The sequence below is a fragment of the Hemitrygon akajei genome, chromosome 5 (assembly GCF_048418815.1).
Source record: "Hemitrygon akajei chromosome 5, sHemAka1.3, whole genome shotgun sequence".
In the NCBI taxonomy this organism is placed as follows: Eukaryota; Metazoa; Chordata; class Chondrichthyes; order Myliobatiformes; family Dasyatidae; genus Hemitrygon; species Hemitrygon akajei.
This window is the reverse complement of record NC_133128.1, coordinates 98,403,973-98,424,759: the sequence shown is the minus strand read 5'-3', so window position 1 is coordinate 98,424,759 and position 20,787 is coordinate 98,403,973. Positions and strand designations below refer to the sequence as shown.

Here is a 20,787-nt window from a genome sequence, read left to right as displayed (position 1 = left end):
TGTTTTGCTGACATTGAGGGAAAGGCTGTTGTCATGACATAATGCCTCTAGGCTCTCTATATCTCCTTCCTACTCTCATTAGTATTTGAGATACACCCACTGCAGTGCTAGCACAAACCTGTAAATGGAGTTGGAGTAGAATCTGTCCATACAGTTGAGAAGAGTAGGGAGCTGAAGATGCAGCCTTGTGCGGTGCCATTGTTGAGAATAATCGTTGGTGGAGATGTTGCATATCCTTATTGATTGAGATCAGCTGGTCAGGAAGTCAGGGAGCTATTTGCAAAGGGAGGTGTGAGTCCCAGGGTCTAAGGCAGCCTTTCTCAACCTTTTTGCCTTGGATGAACCCTTAAAATAATTTTCAGGTCTCAGGAAACCCCTGCATAAAAATAATTATATGTAGAGCTCATGGTATGCAAGTTTTAGATATAATAATCCAAAAATAATTGTCAATGCTCTTTTGAATAGAGAATGAATTTTTAGTCAACCTTTCTTGGAAAAAAATAGATAAGTTTAGCTTGCCTTTCTTCAGAATCAGATTTATTATCAGCGGCATGTGTCGTGAAATTAGTTAACAGCAGCAGCAGTTCAATGCAATACATAATATAGAAGAAAATAAATGAATAAATTACAGTATATGTATATTGAATAGATTAAAATTGTGCAAAAAACAGAAATAGTATATACTAAAAAAGTGAGGTTCAATGTCCATTTAGAAATCAGATGGCGGAGGGGAAGAAGCTATTCCTGAATCACTGAGTGTGTGCCTTCAGGCTTCTGTACCTCCTACCTGCTGGTAACAGTGAGAAAAGAGCATGCCCTGGGTGCTGGAGGTCCTTAATAATGGATGCTGCCTTTCTGAGACACCGCTCCTTGAAGATGTTCTGTGTAGTTTGTAGGCTAGTACTCAAGATGGAACCAACTTTTTCTTGAAATTACTCTTTCATAAGTTTTAAAACCTCATAAGGCAAACATAATAAATTTCTCAATTCTGGGTTGATCTTGAGCTAAGTGCACATGGATTTCACCTTCAACTAAAATGAGATGATTTCTATCCTTGCTCTTGATGCTTGTTAAACAAGAAAAAGCTTGTTCACAAATGTAAGAGGTTGAAAATTGCAGCAAAATGTTCAGAGGTTCAAAGGTTCAATTTAATGTCAGAGAAATGTATACAATATACATCCTGAAATGCTTTTTCTTCGCAAAACATCCACGAAAACAGAGAGGTGCCCTGAAGAATAAACAACAGTTAAAAGTGAGAACCCTGAAATTCATTGCTTTCCTATGAATGGCAGGATACTCTTCTTTCACAGAAATCCAGAACTTGTCCTGAGGCAAGTCAGTAAATCTCATCTTGAGTACATGATCAGACTGCAGCTCACAAAGTTCTTCCTCTTCTCTCAAAGTCAAGTGTTCAGGCTGAGCAGAAGTTTCAGAGAAAGGGTCCCTCACCCAGTCATGCACTTGTGTTGAAAGGGAGAAAAAATACTGAAAAAATACTGTTCAATTTTGTTCTGCAGTTCTTCCAGGTGGTTTTCAATAAGTCTTGAGACTTTCTGACACCCTTTCTCACTTTCAAGCCAAGCAGCAGTGGAAACATTTCAAGATTTCCTTTTGCAGCATGATTTTTCCAAAGATTCAGCTTCTTTTAAAATCCAAGAATCTTGTTACTTGAAGTCAAAGCATTTTCTTCAGGACCTTGCAGAGACTTGTCCAACTGATTCATATGATGAAAAAGGTCTGTTAAGTAGGCTAGTTTCTGCAGCTGTTCTTCATCTTCAAATCACTTAGTAAAATCTGTCCTATTTTCTTGAAAGTGGTCTTGCAATTCACCTTTTAGCTCAAACACCCTGTTGAGAATTCTTCCTCCGCTAAGCCACTGGATTTATGTATGTAGCAGGGGATTGGTGTGCTCTTTGTCCAGGTTTTCACAGTTTTTAAACATTCTAGAGTGAATTGGTCTTGCTGCTAAATAACTTGCTTCCTGAGCCTTTTAATGACTGTTACCTTGAAAGTTATTTTCAAAAGCTTTAATTTGTTTGTTTTGAGATTCCAGTAGTCGTTTAAAATAATCAGCACTTTTACATGTCATACAGCTGTGATTTGTAGTTAAGTGTCTTTTCAATTTTGCTGGAGCCATTGCTACAGTTGTAAGTTGTTTGCCACAGACTGGGCACAATGGAATAGGACAACTCGGATCACCAGTTCATGTAAAACCCATTGATAAGTAGCTTTCATTGTAAAGATATGGTACTGGCTGATTACTTTAGACCCACCAACTGCTTTTGACTCCAGGACCCAGAAGAGGCTGGTGGACTTCTTTAGAGGCATCAGGAGGCAATGAATCACTGTGCGGTCCTGAGACTTCCTATCGTGGAAGGTGGCAAGTCATTGGTGTGTGTGTGCACCCAGCTAGCAGCTGTCTGCCTCAGGACCCCCCAGAGATACTTGTACAGCGACCACCCTCTGAGATGGCATGTGCTGGCGATGCACTTTCTCTGCCAGGGACACTGCCTGCAAGAGAGCATATGGCTTCCAGCAGACAGCGTCAACCACACCACTTTGAGGGGACTGTTGCTCTTTTACCGAGAACTGTTGAGGGTATGGGGTGTAGACTCATCCAAACATGTTTCTCCTACGCCTGTGGGGGACGATGCTCTAGATGCAAGGGGGCTGGTCCCAATCCTAATACAGTGGGTGTGGAGGGACTTTGGGGAAATGGAAAGAAGTGCTCGTCGGACCCAGGCCTCAGGATATCATGCGGGAGAGGGTCCCACACAACGTGAGCTATCTTGTGGGGATGCCCACCGTGACCTTCCATGACATTCCAAAGCATTTCTTGTATGGGCTGCTCTTGCTACCTTTCACTTCCTTGCCTTCATCTAACAACCAGACTCACCTTGGCGGTCTGTTTTACCGTCTGGCAGCACAGGAGGTCAGCAGTGAAAATCAATTTTATATAGGGGTCCTTCCTCTGTACATTGGGGACCTGGGGTGGAAGGTGTTGCATTGGGCAGTACCGTACAACAGGTTTTTAAGCATTAGAGTTAAGGTTACTGTTCACCTGTCCATTCTGTGGATGAAAGGAGTCAGTGTACCATGCTTATGTGGAGTGTGAGAGGTTGCAGCCCCTGTTTAAGTACCTGAAGGGTCTGCTGCTCAGGTTCTGGTTGTACTTCAGCCCCATGCTCCTTGTATACGGGCACCCAGTACAGATGGGGTCAGGTCGTGAGGAGGATCTACTGGTGGGGCTTGCCCCTGGGCCTGGCAAAGATGGCCATTCATGGATCTAGGCATCAGAAGGTCGAGGACTCTGCCAGGGCCAACTGCCTGCCCCTCTATTGAGAACACGTTCGTGTTCGTGTCCTTGGAGGAGAGACTACAATGGGTCATTTCTGGGAGCGGTGGGCCCCCAGGGAATTGACTGTTTTGTAGACAGTAATAATCATATTTTAATTTGAATTTATTCACTGTCTTCAAAATATTTGATGTTTGTACTTTGTGTATATAAACTTTTATAGTTTTGTAAAAAAAAACGGACTTTTTGTGTCCATTGTTGCACTAGTGCAGTGAAATGACTCAGAAGATTGTAATTCTTCATCATTAACCTTATCAGAATTGTCCTTAGGCCTAGGCTTAGAATCCTCCTCTTCCATCCCACACCTCCTCTTCAAAAATCACCACACTAGACCGTCTTCAGAATGAAAATTTTCCTCCAATTTTTGACTACACTGATAAAGTTTGTTTGCTCCCTTAAGTCAGTCATGGCTCATCAGGGGAAATTGGGGGAGGTAATTTGGGAGGGAGAGGCTGACATCATGGCCCAAATTGGGCGAGTTCATTCAATAATTGGAAAACGCACTTAATGCTCCTCATCAGCCTACCGTCCGCCCCTCTGCAATATAGCACTCACCAATTATCAGTCTACAGTACTCCCCTCCACTGTGCTCACCAAAAAGTGCTCAGCAATTATCAAGGGCCTCCCCTCTCATGTGTTTAAAAATTGAAAATGGACTCAAGCAAGAAAACACGGTCCTACTGCACACTGTCATACTGGGCTGAGAGTCCTTGAATGAGATTGCTAACAGGTCTGCGTGCTCACTGCCCATCGCTGAGAGTGCAAACATCGCATATTGTGCAAAGTTTAAAAAATAATGTTTGTTTATTTTTTAATCGCGATCTCTCGCGAAACCCCTAAGGCTGCATCAAACTCTGGTTAAGAAACCCTGGTCCAGGGTTTGGAGATGAGTTTGCTTGGAATTATAATATTGAAGGCAGAGCTGTAATCAATAATCAGTAGTCTAATGTAGGTGTCTTTACTGTGCAGGTGCTCCAGAGATGAGTGTAGGTTAAGGTAGCCAAGGTTTCAGTGTAAGTCAAGTTACAGTGGGTGAAGATTGACTGGGATGCTGTAGTTGATGTGCGTCATGACCGACCAGAGCAATAAATAATGGGCAGGGTATTTGTGAGAATTCCCCTGCACTTTCTGTTAAGGTGGTTAATTTATTTAGTGCCATCAAATATTTAATTTGGTAATTTAACTTAATGATAGTGATAAAATAAGAAGCAGAGAAAATGCTCTGTGGTTCATTCTGAGAACAGTAATTAGTTCAGATCTGCGATCTTACTGGTTGTGAAAATAGTTCTCATGTTTTAGGATGATGACAACTTCCTCAAATAAGATCCCTGGAATACAGTAAAAGATGGGTTATAATTTTAGCTTTTATATGTAGCTTGCATTGAACTGATATCTCTGAAACAGCATGTGGGATTTCTTTAGTATTTGGTCCATATTGTTTAAATTACATTTGTCAGATTTCTACAAAATGGAAGATAGTATTGGTGCCATTCACCATTATATTTGCAATTCCAACTTACTATTGCTATTTACTGTAATATATTTTTCCCTTTATACTGTGCATTGTGCTTCTAGTTTTCATGTCAGTTAACAAGGATATAAATAAAAGCAAAGATGTACTGCTGAGGCTTTATAAGGCATTGGTCAGAGAGCATAAGGAATATTGTGAGCAGTTTTGGGTCCTAATCTAACAAAAGATGTGCTGGCATTGGAGAGGATCCAGAGGAGGTTCATGAGAATGATCCCAGGAATTAAAAGGTTAATGTATGAGGAGCATTTGATGGCTCTGGGCCTGTACTTGATGGAGTTTTTAAAATGAGTGAGGATCTCATTGAAACACATTGAAAGACCTAACTAGAGTGGATGTGGTACACATATTTCCTATAGTGGGGCAGTTTAGGACCAGAAGGCATAGACTCACAATAGGCGGACATCCATTTAGAACAGAGATGAGGAATTTCTTTAGCCCGAGGGTAGTGAATCTGTGGAATTCATTATCATAGGCAGCTATGGAGGCCGGGTCACTGGGTATATTTAAAGCAGAAGTTGATAGGATCTTCAGTAGTCAGGGCATCACAGGTCTCAGGAAGAAGGGAAAAATGGGGTTGAGAGGAATAATAAATCAGTCATGTTGGGATGGCAGAACAGACTCGATGGGCTGAACAGTCTAATTCTGTCCTATGCCTTATGGTCTTAACAAAGGTGTTGGGTTTTTCCAAAAGCTCCAGTGTAACGTGTTTTGGTACATGATTCATTGATCCCTCACAAGCATCAATATTGCTAAAAATGAATCATGCATAGTAGTGCTTATGCTATTTTACATGAAGGCATTTTAAAATTTGAAAATCAAATCAGTCAAAAGTTGTTTTATTCTGCTGTTTCTGCACAAATCAAAGTAGCAAGGGGGTCAAGTTTTTGGCAATAGATTACTGGCTTGTGTTAGAGAACTAAGATATCTTTTGAAAACTCTTTACTTAGGTATCTCTGAATGGTAGACACATTCTGGACTACCCGCATCGATTAGAAGATTGGAAGCCTGACACTGTTATGGTTTTTGGAGATATAGAAGTAGAAAGTATTGACGTTCTTAAACTTTGAATCTGAGACAAGGTAAATATGTTTAATCCCATGAATACAAAATGAAAGTAGTGAAGGAAAGATTATGTAAAGTAGTGCTGACAGCTTAATATCAGAATCAGATTCAGATTTAATATCACCAGCATATGTCGTGAAATTTGTTAACTCTGCGGCAGCAGTGCAGTGCAATACATAAGTAGTGCAAAAACAAAAATAAAGTAGCAGTGAAGTAGTGTTCATGGGTTCAATTTCCATTCAGAAATTGGATGACAGAGGGGAAGAAGCTGTTCCTGAATCACTGAGTGTGTGCCTTCAGGCTTCTGTACCTCCTCCTGATGGTAACAATGAGAGGTGGGCATGTCCTGGGTAATGGAAGCTGCTTATCTGAGGCATTTCCCCTTGGAGATGCCTTGGATACTACAGAGGCTAGTACCTGTGATTGAGCTTACTAAATTTACAACTCTCTGTAGCTTACTTCAATCCTGTGCAGTAGACCCCCCCCCCCATTTCCAGGTGGTGATGCAGCCAGTCGGAATGCTTCTATGGTGCACCTATAAAGGTGTTTGAGACTTTCAAGTGACAAGCCAAATCTCCTCAAACTCCTGATGAAATGTAGCTGCTATCTTGTCTTCTTCACAGCTGCATCGATATCTCTGGACCAGGTTACATCCTCAGGAACTTGAAATTGCTCTCTCCCTCCACTTCTGATCCCTCTGAGGACTGGTTTGTGTTCTCTTGTCTTACCCTTTCTGAAGTCCACAATCAGCTCTTTGGTCTTACTGATGTTGAGTGTACGGTTGTTGCTGCAACCCCACTCAACTAGCTGGTATACCTTACTCCTGTATGCCCCCTCATCACCATCTGAAATTCTGGCAGCAATGGTTGTATGTCAGCAAATTTATAGATGGCATTTAAGCTATACCTAGCCACATAGTCATGGGTACAAAAAGAGCAGAGCAGTGGTCTAAGCACACATCCCTGAGGTGTTGCAGTGTTGATTATTAGCGAGGTGAAGATGTTATTACCAATTTGCACAGATTGTGGTCTTCCGGTTAGGAAGTTGAGGATGCAGTTGTGGAGGGAGGTACAAAGTCCCAGGTTCTGTAGTTTTTTGATCAGGACTGTAGGACTGATGGTGTTAACGAACAGCATACTGACGTAGGTATTTGTATTGTCCATGTGATCCAAGGCTGTGTGGAGAGCCATTGAGATTGCGTCCATTGTAGACCTATTGTGGCGATAGGCAAACTGCAGTTGGTCAGGTCCTTGCTGAGACAGGAGTTAATTTTAGCCATGACCAACTTCTCAAAGCATTTCATCATAGTAGATGTGAGTGCTACTGGCCAATAGTCATTAAGGCAGCTCACACTGCTCATCTTGAGCACTAGTATAATGATTGCCCTTTTGAAGTAGGTGGGTACTTCTGACCACAGCAGTGAGATTGAAAATATCTTTGAATACCCCACTAATTAGTTGGCGCGCTTTCAGAGCCTTACCAGGTACTCCATCAGGGCCTGCCGCTTTGCAAGATTCACCCAACCATCAGCCTCTGAGACAGAGATCACAGAGTCCAGCAGGGATCTCACAGCTGTAGTTTTATTCTCCCTTTCAAAGCGAGCATGAAAGGCATTGAGCCCGTCTGGTAGTAAAGCATCACTGCCATTCATGATACTGGGTTTTGTTTTGTAGGAGGTAATGGCCTGCAAACCCTGCCAGAGATGAGATGTCACCACCAGACTCACTCAGAATTGTTTCTTAGCTCCTGATATAGCCCTTTACAAGTCATACCTGGTTTGACAGGCTTGGGTCACCTGTCTTAAATGTCATAGATCTAGCCCTCAGCAGACTACAAACTTCCTGAGTCATCCATGGCTTTTGGTCTGGGAATGTACAGCCAGTTTTCATAGGCACACACTCATCCACACAGGTGTTAATGAAGTCAGTAACAACTGCAGCGTACTGATCCAGACTTGAAGATGAATCCCTGAATACAGTCCAGTCCACCGATTCAAAGCAGACCTATAAGTACTCTGGTGCTTCCCTTGTCCATACCTTGGTTCTCACAACTGGTGTTGTAGTCAGTCTCTATCTATATAACCATGCATGCTATTTGGAATGATTGGACTATTTTCCAGTGTTTTTCCAATACTAATAATATTTCTGAAATCTTAATTGCTGGTGTCATGTAGTATTTAGGAATATGCAGTCTGTGAAAGACATGTCCATGAACAGTTACACAGGCTTAGCTTTGAAGGAATGGTTAAAATATGGAAATAAATTTAAATCATCCTAAAAGTACAGGCTGGACTTTCACTGCTAATTGGGTATAGAAAGGATAACAAATGTAAAGCTACTCACTTTACATTGCGATCATTAACATGCATTATTTCTTATATTCACAAAAATTGAATAAGTTGCCCTTATAACAAGTTTTTCAAATATATAATTGATGTAATATAGAAAGAAAGAAATGCATTCCACATTTGTGCACCCATCATTTCATGCTATATATTCAAACTGTTAAGATACTTGAGAAACATGAAATTAACATCAACAGTGGTTCATTAGTTCCAATTTGATTGCTGATATGAATATTACTGAGGAAATAGAAAAAGTCTGCTCCCAACTGGAAACACATGGGATTTCATGTAGAAGAAATAGATAGTTGTTTCAGGGAGATAGTCACCCCTAGGAGTCAGGAGATGGGTAGTTGGGAGACTGTCAGGAGAGGGAAGGGGAATAGACAGGAAGAGCAGAGCACCCCTGTGGCCGTTCCCATCAACAATAAGTGTACCGTTTTGGATACTTTTGGTGGGAGCAACCTACCAGGGACAAGTTGCAGTGGTTGTGGCTCTGGCACTGAGACTGGACCCTCAGCTCAGAAGGGAAGGAGGGAAAAGAGGAGAGCAGTAGTGATAGGGGACTCGATAGTTAGGGGGACAGAGAGGAGGTTCTGTGGAAGAGGTCGAGAATCCCGGATGGTCTGCTGCATCCCTGGTGTCAGGGTCCATGATATCTCGGATCAAGTTCTCAGTATTCTCAAGAGGGAGGGTGAGCAGCCGGATGTCGTGGTCCATGTAGGGACCAATGACGTGGGTAGGAAGAGTGAGGAGGTCCTGAAAGGTGAGTTTAGGGAGCTAGGTGCCAAGTTAAAGGACAGGACCTCCAGGATAGCAATCTCAGGATTGCTACCAGTGCCACGTGCAGGTGGGTTTAGAAGTAGTAAGATAGTGCACATCAACATGTGGCTGAAGACATGGTGCAGGAGGGAGGGCTTCAGATTTATAGATAATTGGGCAGTTTTCCAGGGAAGATGGGAACTGTTCCGGCGGGATGGTTTACATCTGAACTGGAGGGGGATAAGTATTCTTGCAGGTAGATTTGCTAGAGAGGCTCCAGTGGATTTAAACTAGATACGGGGGGTGGGGGGGCGGGGAACCAGAGTGTAGGAACAGATGTATGGGAGAAGGAAGAAAAAGAAGACAGTAAAGTTCTTTGTACTATTAGAGATAAACAGAGAGGAAGAGGTGGAGAATTTCTTAAATGCACTTATTTTAATGCTAGGAGCATTGTAAGAAAGGTGGGTGAGCTTAGAGCATGGATTGATACCTGGAAATATGATGTTGTAGCTATTAGTGAAACATGGTTGCAGGAGGGGTGTGATTGGCAACTAATTATTCCTGGATTTCGTTGCTTCAGGTGTGATAGAATCGGAGGGACAAGAGGGGGAGGTGTTGCGTTGCTTGTCAGAGAAAATATTACAGCGGTGCTCTGGCAGGATAGATTAGAGGGCTTGTCTAGGGAGGCTATTTAGGTGGAATTGAGGAATGGGAAAGGTGTAGTAACACTTATAGGGGTGTATTATAGACCACCTAATGGAGAGCGAGAATTGGAGGAGCAAATTTGCAAGGAGATAGCAGATATTTGTAGTAAGCACAGGGTTGTGATTGTGGGAGATTTTAATTTTCCACATAGACTGGGAAGCCCATACTGTAAAAGGGATGGATGGTTTGGAGTTTGTAAACTATGTGCAGGATAGTTTTTTGCAGCAATGCATAGAGGTACCAACTAGAGAAGGGGCAGTGTTGGATCTTCTGTTAGGGAATGAAATAGGTCAGGTGACGGAGGTATGTGTTGGGGAGCACTTTGGCTCCAGTGATCACACTGCCATTAGTTTCAATATAATTATGGAGAAGGATAGGACTGGACCCAAGGTTGAGATATTTGATTGGAGAAAGGCTACCTTTGAGGAGATGTGAAAGGATTTAGAAGGAGTGGATTGGGACCATTTGTTTTATGGGAAGGTTGTAATAGAGAAATGGAGGTCATTTAAAGGTGAAATTTTGAGGGTACAAAATCTTTATGTTCCTGTTAGGTTGAAAGGAAAGGTTAAAAGTTGGAGAGAGCCATGGTTTTCAGGGGATATTGGAAACTTGGTTAGGAAAAAGAGAGATATCTACAATAAATATAGGCAGCATGGAGTAAATGAGGTGCTCAAGGAATATAAAGAACGTAAGAAGAAACTAGAAAAGCTAAAAGAAGATACGAGGTTGCTTTGGCAAGTAAGGTGAAAATAAATCCGAAGGGTTTCTACAGTTATATTAAGGGCAAAAGGATAGTGAGGGATAAAATTGGTCCCTTAGAGAATCAGAGTGGACAGCTATGTGTGGAGCCGAAAGAGATGGGGGAGATTTTGAACAATTTCTTTTCTTTGGTATTCACTAAGGAGAAGGATATTGAATTGTGTAAGATAAGGGAAACAAGTAGGGAAGTTATGGAAACCATGACAATTAAAGAGGAGGAAGTACTGGCGCTTTTAAGGAATATAAAAGTGGATAAATCTCCGGGTCCTGACAGGATATTCCCTAGGACCTTGAGGGAGGTTAGTGTAGAAATAGCAGGGGCTCTGACAGAAATATTTCAAATGTCATTAGAAACGGGGATGGTGCCGGAGGATTGGCATATTGCTCATGTGGTTCCATTTGTTTAAAAAGGGTTCTAAACCTAACAATTATAGGCCTGTCAGTTTGATGTCAGTGGTGGGTAAATTAATGGAAAGTATTCTTAGAGATGGTATATATAATTATCTGGATAGACAGGGTCTGATTAGGAACAGTCAACATGGATTTGTGCATGGAAGGTTATGTTTGACAAATCTTACTGAATTTTTGGAAGAGGTTATGAGGAAAGTTGACGAGGGTAAAGCTGTGGATGTTGTCTATATGGACTTCAGTAAGGCCTTTGACAAGGTTCCGCATGGAAGGTTAGTTAGGAAGGCTCAATCGTTAGGTATTAATATTGAAGTAGTAAAATGGATTCAACAGTGTCTGGATGGGAGATGCCAGAGAGTAGTGGTGGATAACTGTTTGTCAGGTTGGAGGCCGATGACTAGTGGTGTGCCTCAGGTATCTGTACTGGGTCCAACGTTGTTTGTCATATACATTAATTATCTGGATGATGGGGTAGTAAATTGGATTAGTAGGTATGCAAATTATACTAAGGTAGGTGGCATTGTGGATAATGAAGTAGGTTTTCAAAGCTTGCAGAGAGATTTAGGCCAATTAGAAGAGTGGGCTGAACGATGGCAGATGGAGTTCAATGCTGATAAATGTGAGGAGCTACATTTTGGTAGAAATAATCCAACTAGGACATACATGGTAAATGGTAGGGCATTTAAGAATGCAGTAGAACAGAGTGATCTAGGGATAATGGTGCATAGTTCCCTGAAGGTGAAATCTCATGTGGATTGGGTGATGAAGAAAGCTTTTGGTATGTTGGCCTTTATAAATCAGAGCATTGAGTATAGGAGTTGGGATGTAATGTTAAAATTGTACAAGGCATTGGTAAGGCCAAATTTGGAGTATTGTGTACACTTCTGGTCACCAAATTATAGGAAAGATGTCAACAAAATAGAGAGAGTACAGAGAAGATTTACTAGAATGTTACCTGGGTTTCAGCTCTTAAGTTAGAGGGAAAGATTGAACAAGTTAGGTCTTTATTCTTTGGAGCATAGAAGGTTGAGGGTGGACTTGATAGAGGTATTTAAAATTATGAGGGGAATAGATAGAGTTGGCATGGATAGGCTTTTTCCTTTGAGAGTAGGGGAGATTCAAACAAGAGGACATGAGTTGACAGTTAGGGGGCAAAAGTTTAAGGGTAACACGAGGGGGGATTTCTTTACTCAGAGAGTGGTAGCTGTGTGGAACGAGCTTCCAATAGAAGTGGTAGAGGCAGGTTCGGTATTGTCATTTAAAGTAAAATTGGATAGGTATATGGACAGGAAAGGAATGGAGGGTTATGGGCTGAGTGTGGGTCAGTGGGACTAGGTGAGAGTAAGCGTTCGGCACGGACTAGAAGGGCCGAGATGGCCTGTTTCCGTGCTGTAATTGTTATATGGTTATCTGGTTATAAGAACATAGTTATTAAATGCAAAAGTTACCAGAATCATAGAATATAAGCTTAATATCAAGCATATCATCATGAAGTTTTCTGATGGCACTCTGATTTTCTGAGGGTGTGAATTATCTGCTGAAGTTGGGCAAACTGGGACTTAATTGAGGGGTGGCCATGTCTTGTATAAAAACATGAGAGAAAGAGACAGAATGAGTGCACATGGTCTTTTCCCCGGGGAGGAGTAACAAAACTTGGAGGGCATAGGTTTAAGGTGAGAGGTGAAAGATTCAAAAGGAAATTGAAGAACAATTTCATGCAGAAAGTGATGCATATTTGGAATGAGCTACCAGAGGAATTGTTTAAGGCAGGTACAATAATAACATTTAAAAGACATTTATATTAGGAGGGACATGGGCATATCCTGCTTCCATCTGGCAAATGGTACCTCAACATTAAACACAAAGTACACTGCAGATGCTGGGGTCAAAGCAACACGTACAACAAGCTGGAGGAACTCAGCAGGTCGTCAGCATCCGTGGAAACGATCAGTCAACGTTTTGGGCCGAGTCCTGACCAAGGGTCTTGGCCCGAAACGTTGACTGCTCGTTTCCACGGATGCTGCCCGACCTGCTGAGTTCCTCCAGTTAGGTACTGCAGCATTGCAGCCAGGACCAATAGGCTATGTATGGGACATCTTCTTTCTACAAGCCACTAAACTTGTAAATCTACATGTCTGTACATTGTCATTATGCAAATATGTTTACTCTATCATGTTCTGGGACAGATGTAAGATTTAAATAAATTCAAGTTCAAATTCAAATGAGACTAACTGGGTGGGCACCATGATCAACATGAACAATTTGGGCCAAATGGCCCATTTCTATGCTGACTCTGATCAAACTGAGTGGAAATGAAAGTTGAGATGAAGGTGCAAAGTGACTTCAAGAGGAAATGGAAAAATGAATGGCAATGTTGTGGCAGGTAGGGTATGATGTGGAAAAATGTGAGGTTATCTATTTCAGTATTTTTCTCAGCTGGTGAGAGATTGTGAAATGCTGATATTCAAAGTATACTGTATGTTGTACACAAGTAACTGAAAGCTAAAATGCAGTTTCAGCAAGTAATTTGGAAGTCAAATGGTATGGTGGCATTTATTACAAGAGGTTTTGAGTAAACGCATAAAAAGCATAAAATTGTACAACTGCAATTACTTAGCTCGTTGGTGATATCACACCGGAAGTTTTTTTTAAATACAGTTTTGATCCTCTAAAGATGGATGTACTTGAGGAAGGGCAGTAACGATTCACTGGACTGGTTCCTGGTATTGTTGTTTTGTAATATTAGGAGGAATAGTTGGGGCATTTTTCTCCAGAGTTTAGATGAATGACAGGTGACCTCAAACACAACAAAATCTTAGAGGGCTTGATAGATAGATTTGGAGAGGATGCTTTATCTTGGCTGAGCAGCCACAGTTTAAAAAGGAAGATGTTGGAGTCAATTGTTAAGGAGTTGGTTTTGGGGTGCTTGGGGGCGCATGATAAAGTCGGCCATAGTCAACATGGTTTTCTCAAAGGAAAAGCTGGGCTGACAAATCTGTTGGAATTCTTTGAGCAGGATAGACAAAGGGGAATTGGTGGATGTTATGTACTTGTATTTTCAGAAGGCCTTTGACAAGGTGTCACACATGAGGCTGCTTAACAAGTTGCAAGCATTCTAGAAAGATTCTAACATGGATAAAGCAATGGCTGATTGGCAGGAGGCAAAGACTGAATAAAGGGAGCCTTTTCTGGTTGGCTGCCAATAACTTGTGGTGTTCCACAGGGGTCTGTGTCCAAAGGGGTATATGTCAATAACTTAGGTGACAGAATTGATAGCTCTGTGGCAAAGTTTGCAGGTGATACAAAGATAGGTGAAGGGCACATGGTTTTGAGGAAGTAGAGTGGCTTCAGAAGGACTTAACAAATTAGGAGAATGGGCAAAGAAGTGGCCGATGGAATAGAGTGTTGGGAAGTGCATGGTCATGTACTTTGGTTGAAGAAATAAAAACAGACTATTTTCTAAATGGAGAGAAAATTCAAATATTTGAGGCAAGGAGAGATTTTGGGAGTTTTTGTGCAGGATTCCTTAAAGGTTGACTTGCAGGTTAAGTTGGTGATAAGGAAGCTGAATGCACTGTTAGCATTCAGATTCAGATTCAGTTTATTGTCATTTAGAAACCACAAATGCAATGCAGTTAAAAAATGAGACAATATTCCTCCAGAATGATATCACAAAAGCACATGACATAACAGACTACACCAGAAAATCCACATAACGTTTGGCAATCCCCAAATCCAGAGTCCAGAGAGGCTGCTGCGTATTAATATCGCGCTACCATCTTGGCGCATTTCCCGGAAAGGAGCTCCAAATCCACCAGACAAAACAAGACCAAAAACTAAAGCTACAAGACCTGCACAAAACCACATAGTTACAACAGTGCAAACAATAGCATAATTGATAAAAAAAACAGACCATGGACACAGTAAAAATAGTCCAAAGATGTTAAAAGGCAATAAGTTCGAAAGAAACCACCACACAGTTTCCACAAGTCCTCAGGGTCCCGATAGACTCGTCATCCCATGCAGGCAGCAGAAGGGAATACCCCCGCTATGGACTTCCATGGTGCCACCCGACTCAGCCTCGCAGATGCAGCACACAATGAAAGCTCCATTGAACCCAGCCTCGCAGACACAGCACACACTGAAAGCGCCCCGACCGCAGCGGACTCCTAGTCCATCGAACCTCCGAGCCTCTGACTATCCCTCTGGCACAGCTTCTCCGAGCACCATCCTCTGCCGAGCGTATTAAGATGCCCTCGCCAACGGCCACCGGCAACGCGTCCCAGAGGACTGGGGGTCTGTTCTCCTCAGCAGAGACCCAGACCTCAGCAGCAGCAGCAGCAATGAAGAGGGCCTTTCTGGAGATTTCCAGATGTTCCTCCATGCTCCCATGTCCGTTTTTCATCAGATTAGGATTGCGCACGGCACCCCGCTTAAAAAATAACATATCAGCTCCGGAGTGGCTGCGGCAAGCTGCATCTGCTGCCATCTTGGCTCTCTTGACATAGAATATAAAAGCAAGGATGTAATAAGGCTTTATAAAGCACTGGTGAGGCCTCACTTGGAGTATTGTGAGCAGTTTTGGGCCCCTTAAGAAAGGATGTGCTGCCATTGGAGAGGGTTCAAAGGAGGTTCATGCAAATGGTTACGGTATTCAAAGGTTTGTCATATGAAGATCGCTTGATGGATCTGGTCCTGTACTGACTGGAATTCAGAAGAATGAGGGGTGACTTCATTGAAACCTATCGAATACTGAAAGGGTGGATGTGGAGAGAATGTTTCCTGTGGTGGCGGAGTCCAAGGCCAAAGGACACAGCCTCAAATTAGAGAGGTGTCCTTTTAGAATGGAGATGAAGAATTTCTTCAGCCGGAGAGTGGTAAATCTGTAGAATTTGTTGCCATAGCTGGCTGTGGAGGCCAACTCATTGAATATATTTAAGGCAGAGGTTGATAGATTCTGGATTAGTCAGGACATGAAAGGATTTGGGGAGAATGCATGAGATTGGGGTTGAGAGGAAAAATGGATCAGCCATGATGAAATGGCAGACAGAGCAGACTCGATGGGCCAAATGGCCTAAAATTCTGCTCCTATATCTTATGGTCTTATGAGATGTTTAGAATTGAAATAAAGAGAAATTTCTTTGGAATCTTTGGAATTCTCTAGCCTGTAAGGTTATGGGCATTGATTCCATTCAAAGCTATGAGAAATAGGTTAATAGATGAATCGAGAAATATATGGGATAGGTCAGAAAAAGAGAGCTGGGGTAGAAGTTTAATTGTGATCTTGTTGAATGGCAGAGCATGCTTGAGGGACTGAATTACCTTTTCTTGCTCCTATTTCTTATGGTAGTCCACCTCCATTAATCTCTATTGTATTGTCATTTGCCTTGTATTAATCTCCAATTTATTATAGTATAATTATAGTCTTTATTTATAATCAATTATTTTGTAATTTGTTACATTTGAATTAAACAGTGCATTTATATTAATTTGCTATACTGCAATTAACAGTTCAGTTATAATGTTATACTGCAATTAATTGCTGCATTTGTATTCAATTTGTAAATTCCTTGCCTTGTATACCCAGCCTTCCATAGTAGTGTTAACACATACAAACTGCTGGAAGAAATCAGCAAGGTTGAATTACACATCAAGAATGAAGGGGAATAAACAACTTACAGAACCTCTGCCACTTTCCTTTTGAATCCTGATGAAGATCTCCGCTCAAAATGTCGACCACTTATTCCCCTCCATAGATGTTGTGTGACATATTGAGTTCCTCCAGCATTTTGTGGGTATTGCTCAAGATTTCGGGCATCTGCAGAATTTCATGTGTTTCTAGCAGTATTAAGTTTTGATTTAAAAAGAAATCCATTAAAATCTGCAACTGCTGCATTTTCAATGAGAGGTTGGAAATGTGGCCAGACACTTATGCATGCTAAAATTGCTGCAGGCTATTCATAACAAATCCTGGACTCATTTAATTTAAATGATATCGCTAAGTATAAAGCCAGGAGCTGTCCAGCAAGAGATTTAATAGATCAGCACTTTAGTTGCTCACCAAAAGTTGTTGCCCTGTTAGAACGGATTAATAAATAATATTTTTTTTCTAATCCAGAATTTATGACCACTTTGCTACCTAATTTACTACACTGTTCATAACTTGCATGTTCCTAATTTTTCATACCACCTTTTATCCAATATGTGCAAATATCGTACCACAGTTCAGTTCTCCAGGTATATCCATTTTATTGCTTACTGGTAACCTCAAATTCTGTTTCTTAATTTATTACTTTTCCATTTAAACTCTGTATTTATCACCACTCTAAATGTATATCCATTATGTTAAAACCGTTACTCCCTTACAAGTATATTAATTGCATAATTATTTTTGCACCTAATTATCACATTGTGATTAGACATGGCACACATACCAATTATTTACAGTGCAATTAATCTCATGCATGTATACTCAGCTATCACAATCATTAAACTCCACGTGTCCCTAATTTATTACTCTATTATTAATGTTACACATTCAATTAATTTCAAATTTAATGCACAAACATTAATCTAATGTGTTTCATTATGGTCATTAAACTCTGCATTTATTTCCGCTTCATGACAGTATCATTAACCATTATATTAATACTCAATTTATTACACTATCTTGCAATGGGTATTGCCATTAATTTCATGTTTACCTTCTCCCTTTCCCTCAACCTTCTAGGATAGCAACTGAATGAAATTTACAAAGCAAGGTTGAATTACACATCAGGAATAAAAGCACAAGAATTTCATCCTTTTTATTTTGGGATATGTTTATTTGTGTGACTTTCCTTCTATTTATTATGAAGCAGATATTGGTTAGTTTAAATATAAAGGAATGAAAGGGAGCTGTGTTGTGTTTGTTGAAGAGTTACTTCCATTTGGCTTCAATATTCAATCTACACAATTTTCTATTAGTTTATTGAAATAAACTTTAACAAACTTACTGCATTCACTTTGTCTTTATTTACGGTTTTTGTTTAATTCAAAACAAGTATTACTTAAGAGAGAGAGAGAGATCCAAATTTAAAGAGGAAACAGACTGGCCTTAAAAAGAAGGCGGGTAAAATGGAATGAATTGTCTTCAAAATTTCAATTTCCAAAACAAAAAATAACAAAAAAGGACAAATATTTTAACAAGTTAGTGGAGTGAATTATCGAAGAACATGTGATATAGATTTTGAGATCAGCATGTGTAATGAGAGAAATGTTAGACTGTTACAAAGAGCGCAATTCAAGAGATCTGGCAAAAGTGGAAGCAATAAATCTCAGCCAAAATGGGTTCATGAAAGGCAGGTCATGTCTAAAAGGCTTAGTGGAATGCTCTGAGATACAATAACTGATTGTCTTTGTATCTTGACTTTCAAAAAGTCTCTTACAAGAGATATATAGTTAAAGTGAAAGTTCTGAAGATCAAGGAGGAAATCATAGATGATGAATTGACAAGATAATTTGAAACATACTGGAGTTAGCAAGTAAATTGTTTTAACTGAGCTAGTATAATTGATGGACTCTTCTACCATCATTTGCTTGTTAATTGTTTCATTGGTTACTTTGTGTATGGCAAAGCAAAATTCCAGAGTATTTTGCTAATGAAATATACCTAGCAGGTGTTTAAATGCAAACTTCAATTTTAACTTCTGAAGGACCAAATTTTGTTTCTCTCCCTGACCTCCACTATTATTGCCAGGAGTTGAAACATTATTGCTAACAAAAGTGTGATTTGAATAGAAGATTATGCTCATATACACTCAGTGGCCACTTTATTAGGTACAGGAGTGGAACCTGGTGTGGTCTTCAGCTGCTGTAGCCCAACCATTTTAAGATTTGACACTTACGTTCAGAGATGCTCTTCTGCATAACCACTGTTGCAGAAGAGCATCTTTGAGGTGTGAGATGTGTGTATTTGAATTACTGTCACCTTCCTATCAGCTTGAACCAGTCTAGCCATTCTTCTCTGACTTCTCTCATTAACGAGGCATTTTCGCACATAGAACTGCTGCTCACTGGAATTTTTTGTTTCTCGCAACATTCTCTGTAAACTCAAGAGACTGTTGTGAATGAAAATTCTAGGAAATTACCAGTTTCTGAGATATTCAAACTAGCCTGTCTGACACCAACATGGTCAAATTCACTTAGATCGCATTTCTTCCCCATTCTGATGTTTGATCTGAACAACAACTGCATGATTTTATGCATTGAATTGCTGCCACATGATTGACTGATTAGATATTTCAATTAATGAGCAGGTGAACCTGTGTACCAAATCAAGTGGCCACTGAGTGTATTTACTGTAGATGATTTAGGAACATGTGTCAAGCACAAACAGTAATATAAATTGAACTGACTAAATGGACTTCTCATGTTTCAAATGTGTTTTGTTCTAAAAAAAATTGAGTTTTTATGTGAATACTGCTTATGTGATGCCATGATGCTGCTGCAAGTAAGATTTACTTGTATAAATGACAATAGGCTTGAGTTTGATTAATTCAGCTGTCTGTCTATATCGTGTGCAAAGCAGAACAGCTGAGTAATGGATAACATTGTTGAAGCTTTTTCTAATTGTAAACTGGAGGATAACTTCATATTCTTTAACATATTTGATTTCACCTGCAAGACCCACCATTTTAAACAAACTAAACTAAATGTACAAAGTAAAGCATCAGATCTGGGCAATGAGAAAAACCATTGGAATATATCCATTGAAAAAAACAGTGCTACTTATGGCTCTGTTTCAAATGAGTTGAAATAAATAACAATAGATTAAGGATTTGTAGGTTAAGCACAGCATTCTAAAATATTACAGTTACAAGCTGATTAGGTTGTTACTACTTAGGTGGTGTGGTGTGGTGCCAAAACATTGGGTCACATAAGTACTGGTGTGGACACAGACAAGCAGAAAATAATGTCAAGGATCACCGTTGTACATTTCCTAACTAATAATTATAGAAAATAACACATGCAAAAGCGAGGGCATGTAATAGAGCAAAAATTAGTGGGAAATTAGAGGATTGGAAAGCTTTTAAAAATAAACAGAAGGCAACTGAAAAAAATGTAAGGAGGGAAAAGATAAAATACAAAGGTAAGTCAGCCAATAATATCAAAGACCATAAGATATAGGAGCAGAATTAGGCCATTTGGCCTATTGAATCTGCTCCACCATTTCATCATGGTGGATCCATTTCCCACTCAGCCCCAATCTCCTGCTTTCTCCCCATAACCCTTCATGCCCTGACTAATCAAGAACCTATCAACTTATGCCTTAATATACTTAATGACTTAGTCTCCACAGCCACCTGGGGCAATGAATTCCACAGATTCACCACTCTCTGGTAAAGGAATTTCTGCTCATCTCCGTTCAAAATAGACACCCCTCTATTCTGAGGCTGTGTCCTCCGACTCCCCCACCATAGGAAACATCCTTTCCACATCAACTCTATTGAGGCCTTTGAACATTCAAAAGGTTTCAGTGAGATCCCTTCTCATTCTTCAGAATTCCAGTGAGTACAAGCCCAGAGCTATCATATGTTAAGCTTTTCAATCATGGAATTCTTATGAACTTCCTTTGAACTCTCTCCAATGACAGCATATCCTTTCATAGATGAGAGGCCCAAAATTGCTCACAATACTTCAACTGAGGCCTCACCAGTGCCTTATAAAGCCTCAACATTACATCCTTGCTTTTATATTCTAGTCTTCTTCCCAGGTTGAGTTAGTCTTCCCATTACCTAACTCAACCTGGAAATTAACCTTTAGGGAATCCTGCATGAGGTCTCCCAAGACTCCTTGCATCTTAGATTTTTGAATTTTTGCTCC

The 20,787-nt window shown here is 40.5% G+C and overlaps 1 protein-coding gene across 3 annotated transcripts in view; it reads left to right on the top strand.

Moving 5' to 3' along the window:
• LOC140728026 (galectin-8-like) overlaps positions 1-17,816 on the top strand; it is a 53,094-nt gene extending 35,278 nt beyond the window's left edge. The window contains exons 4-5 of one of the 3 annotated variants that reach the window (XM_073046130.1): positions 5,834-5,965; positions 17,654-17,816. In XM_073046130.1, the coding sequence (XP_072902231.1) occupies positions 5,834-5,953 (120 nt within the window). In that variant the 3' untranslated portion in view covers positions 5,954-5,965; positions 17,654-17,816. Of the gene's footprint in view, positions 1-5,833; positions 5,966-16,510; positions 17,066-17,653 lie in introns of those variants that run through there. The other 2 variants (XM_073046131.1, XM_073046133.1) reach the window with 2 other exon arrangements.
• The last annotated feature ends 2,971 nt before the right edge of the window (positions 17,817-20,787 follow it).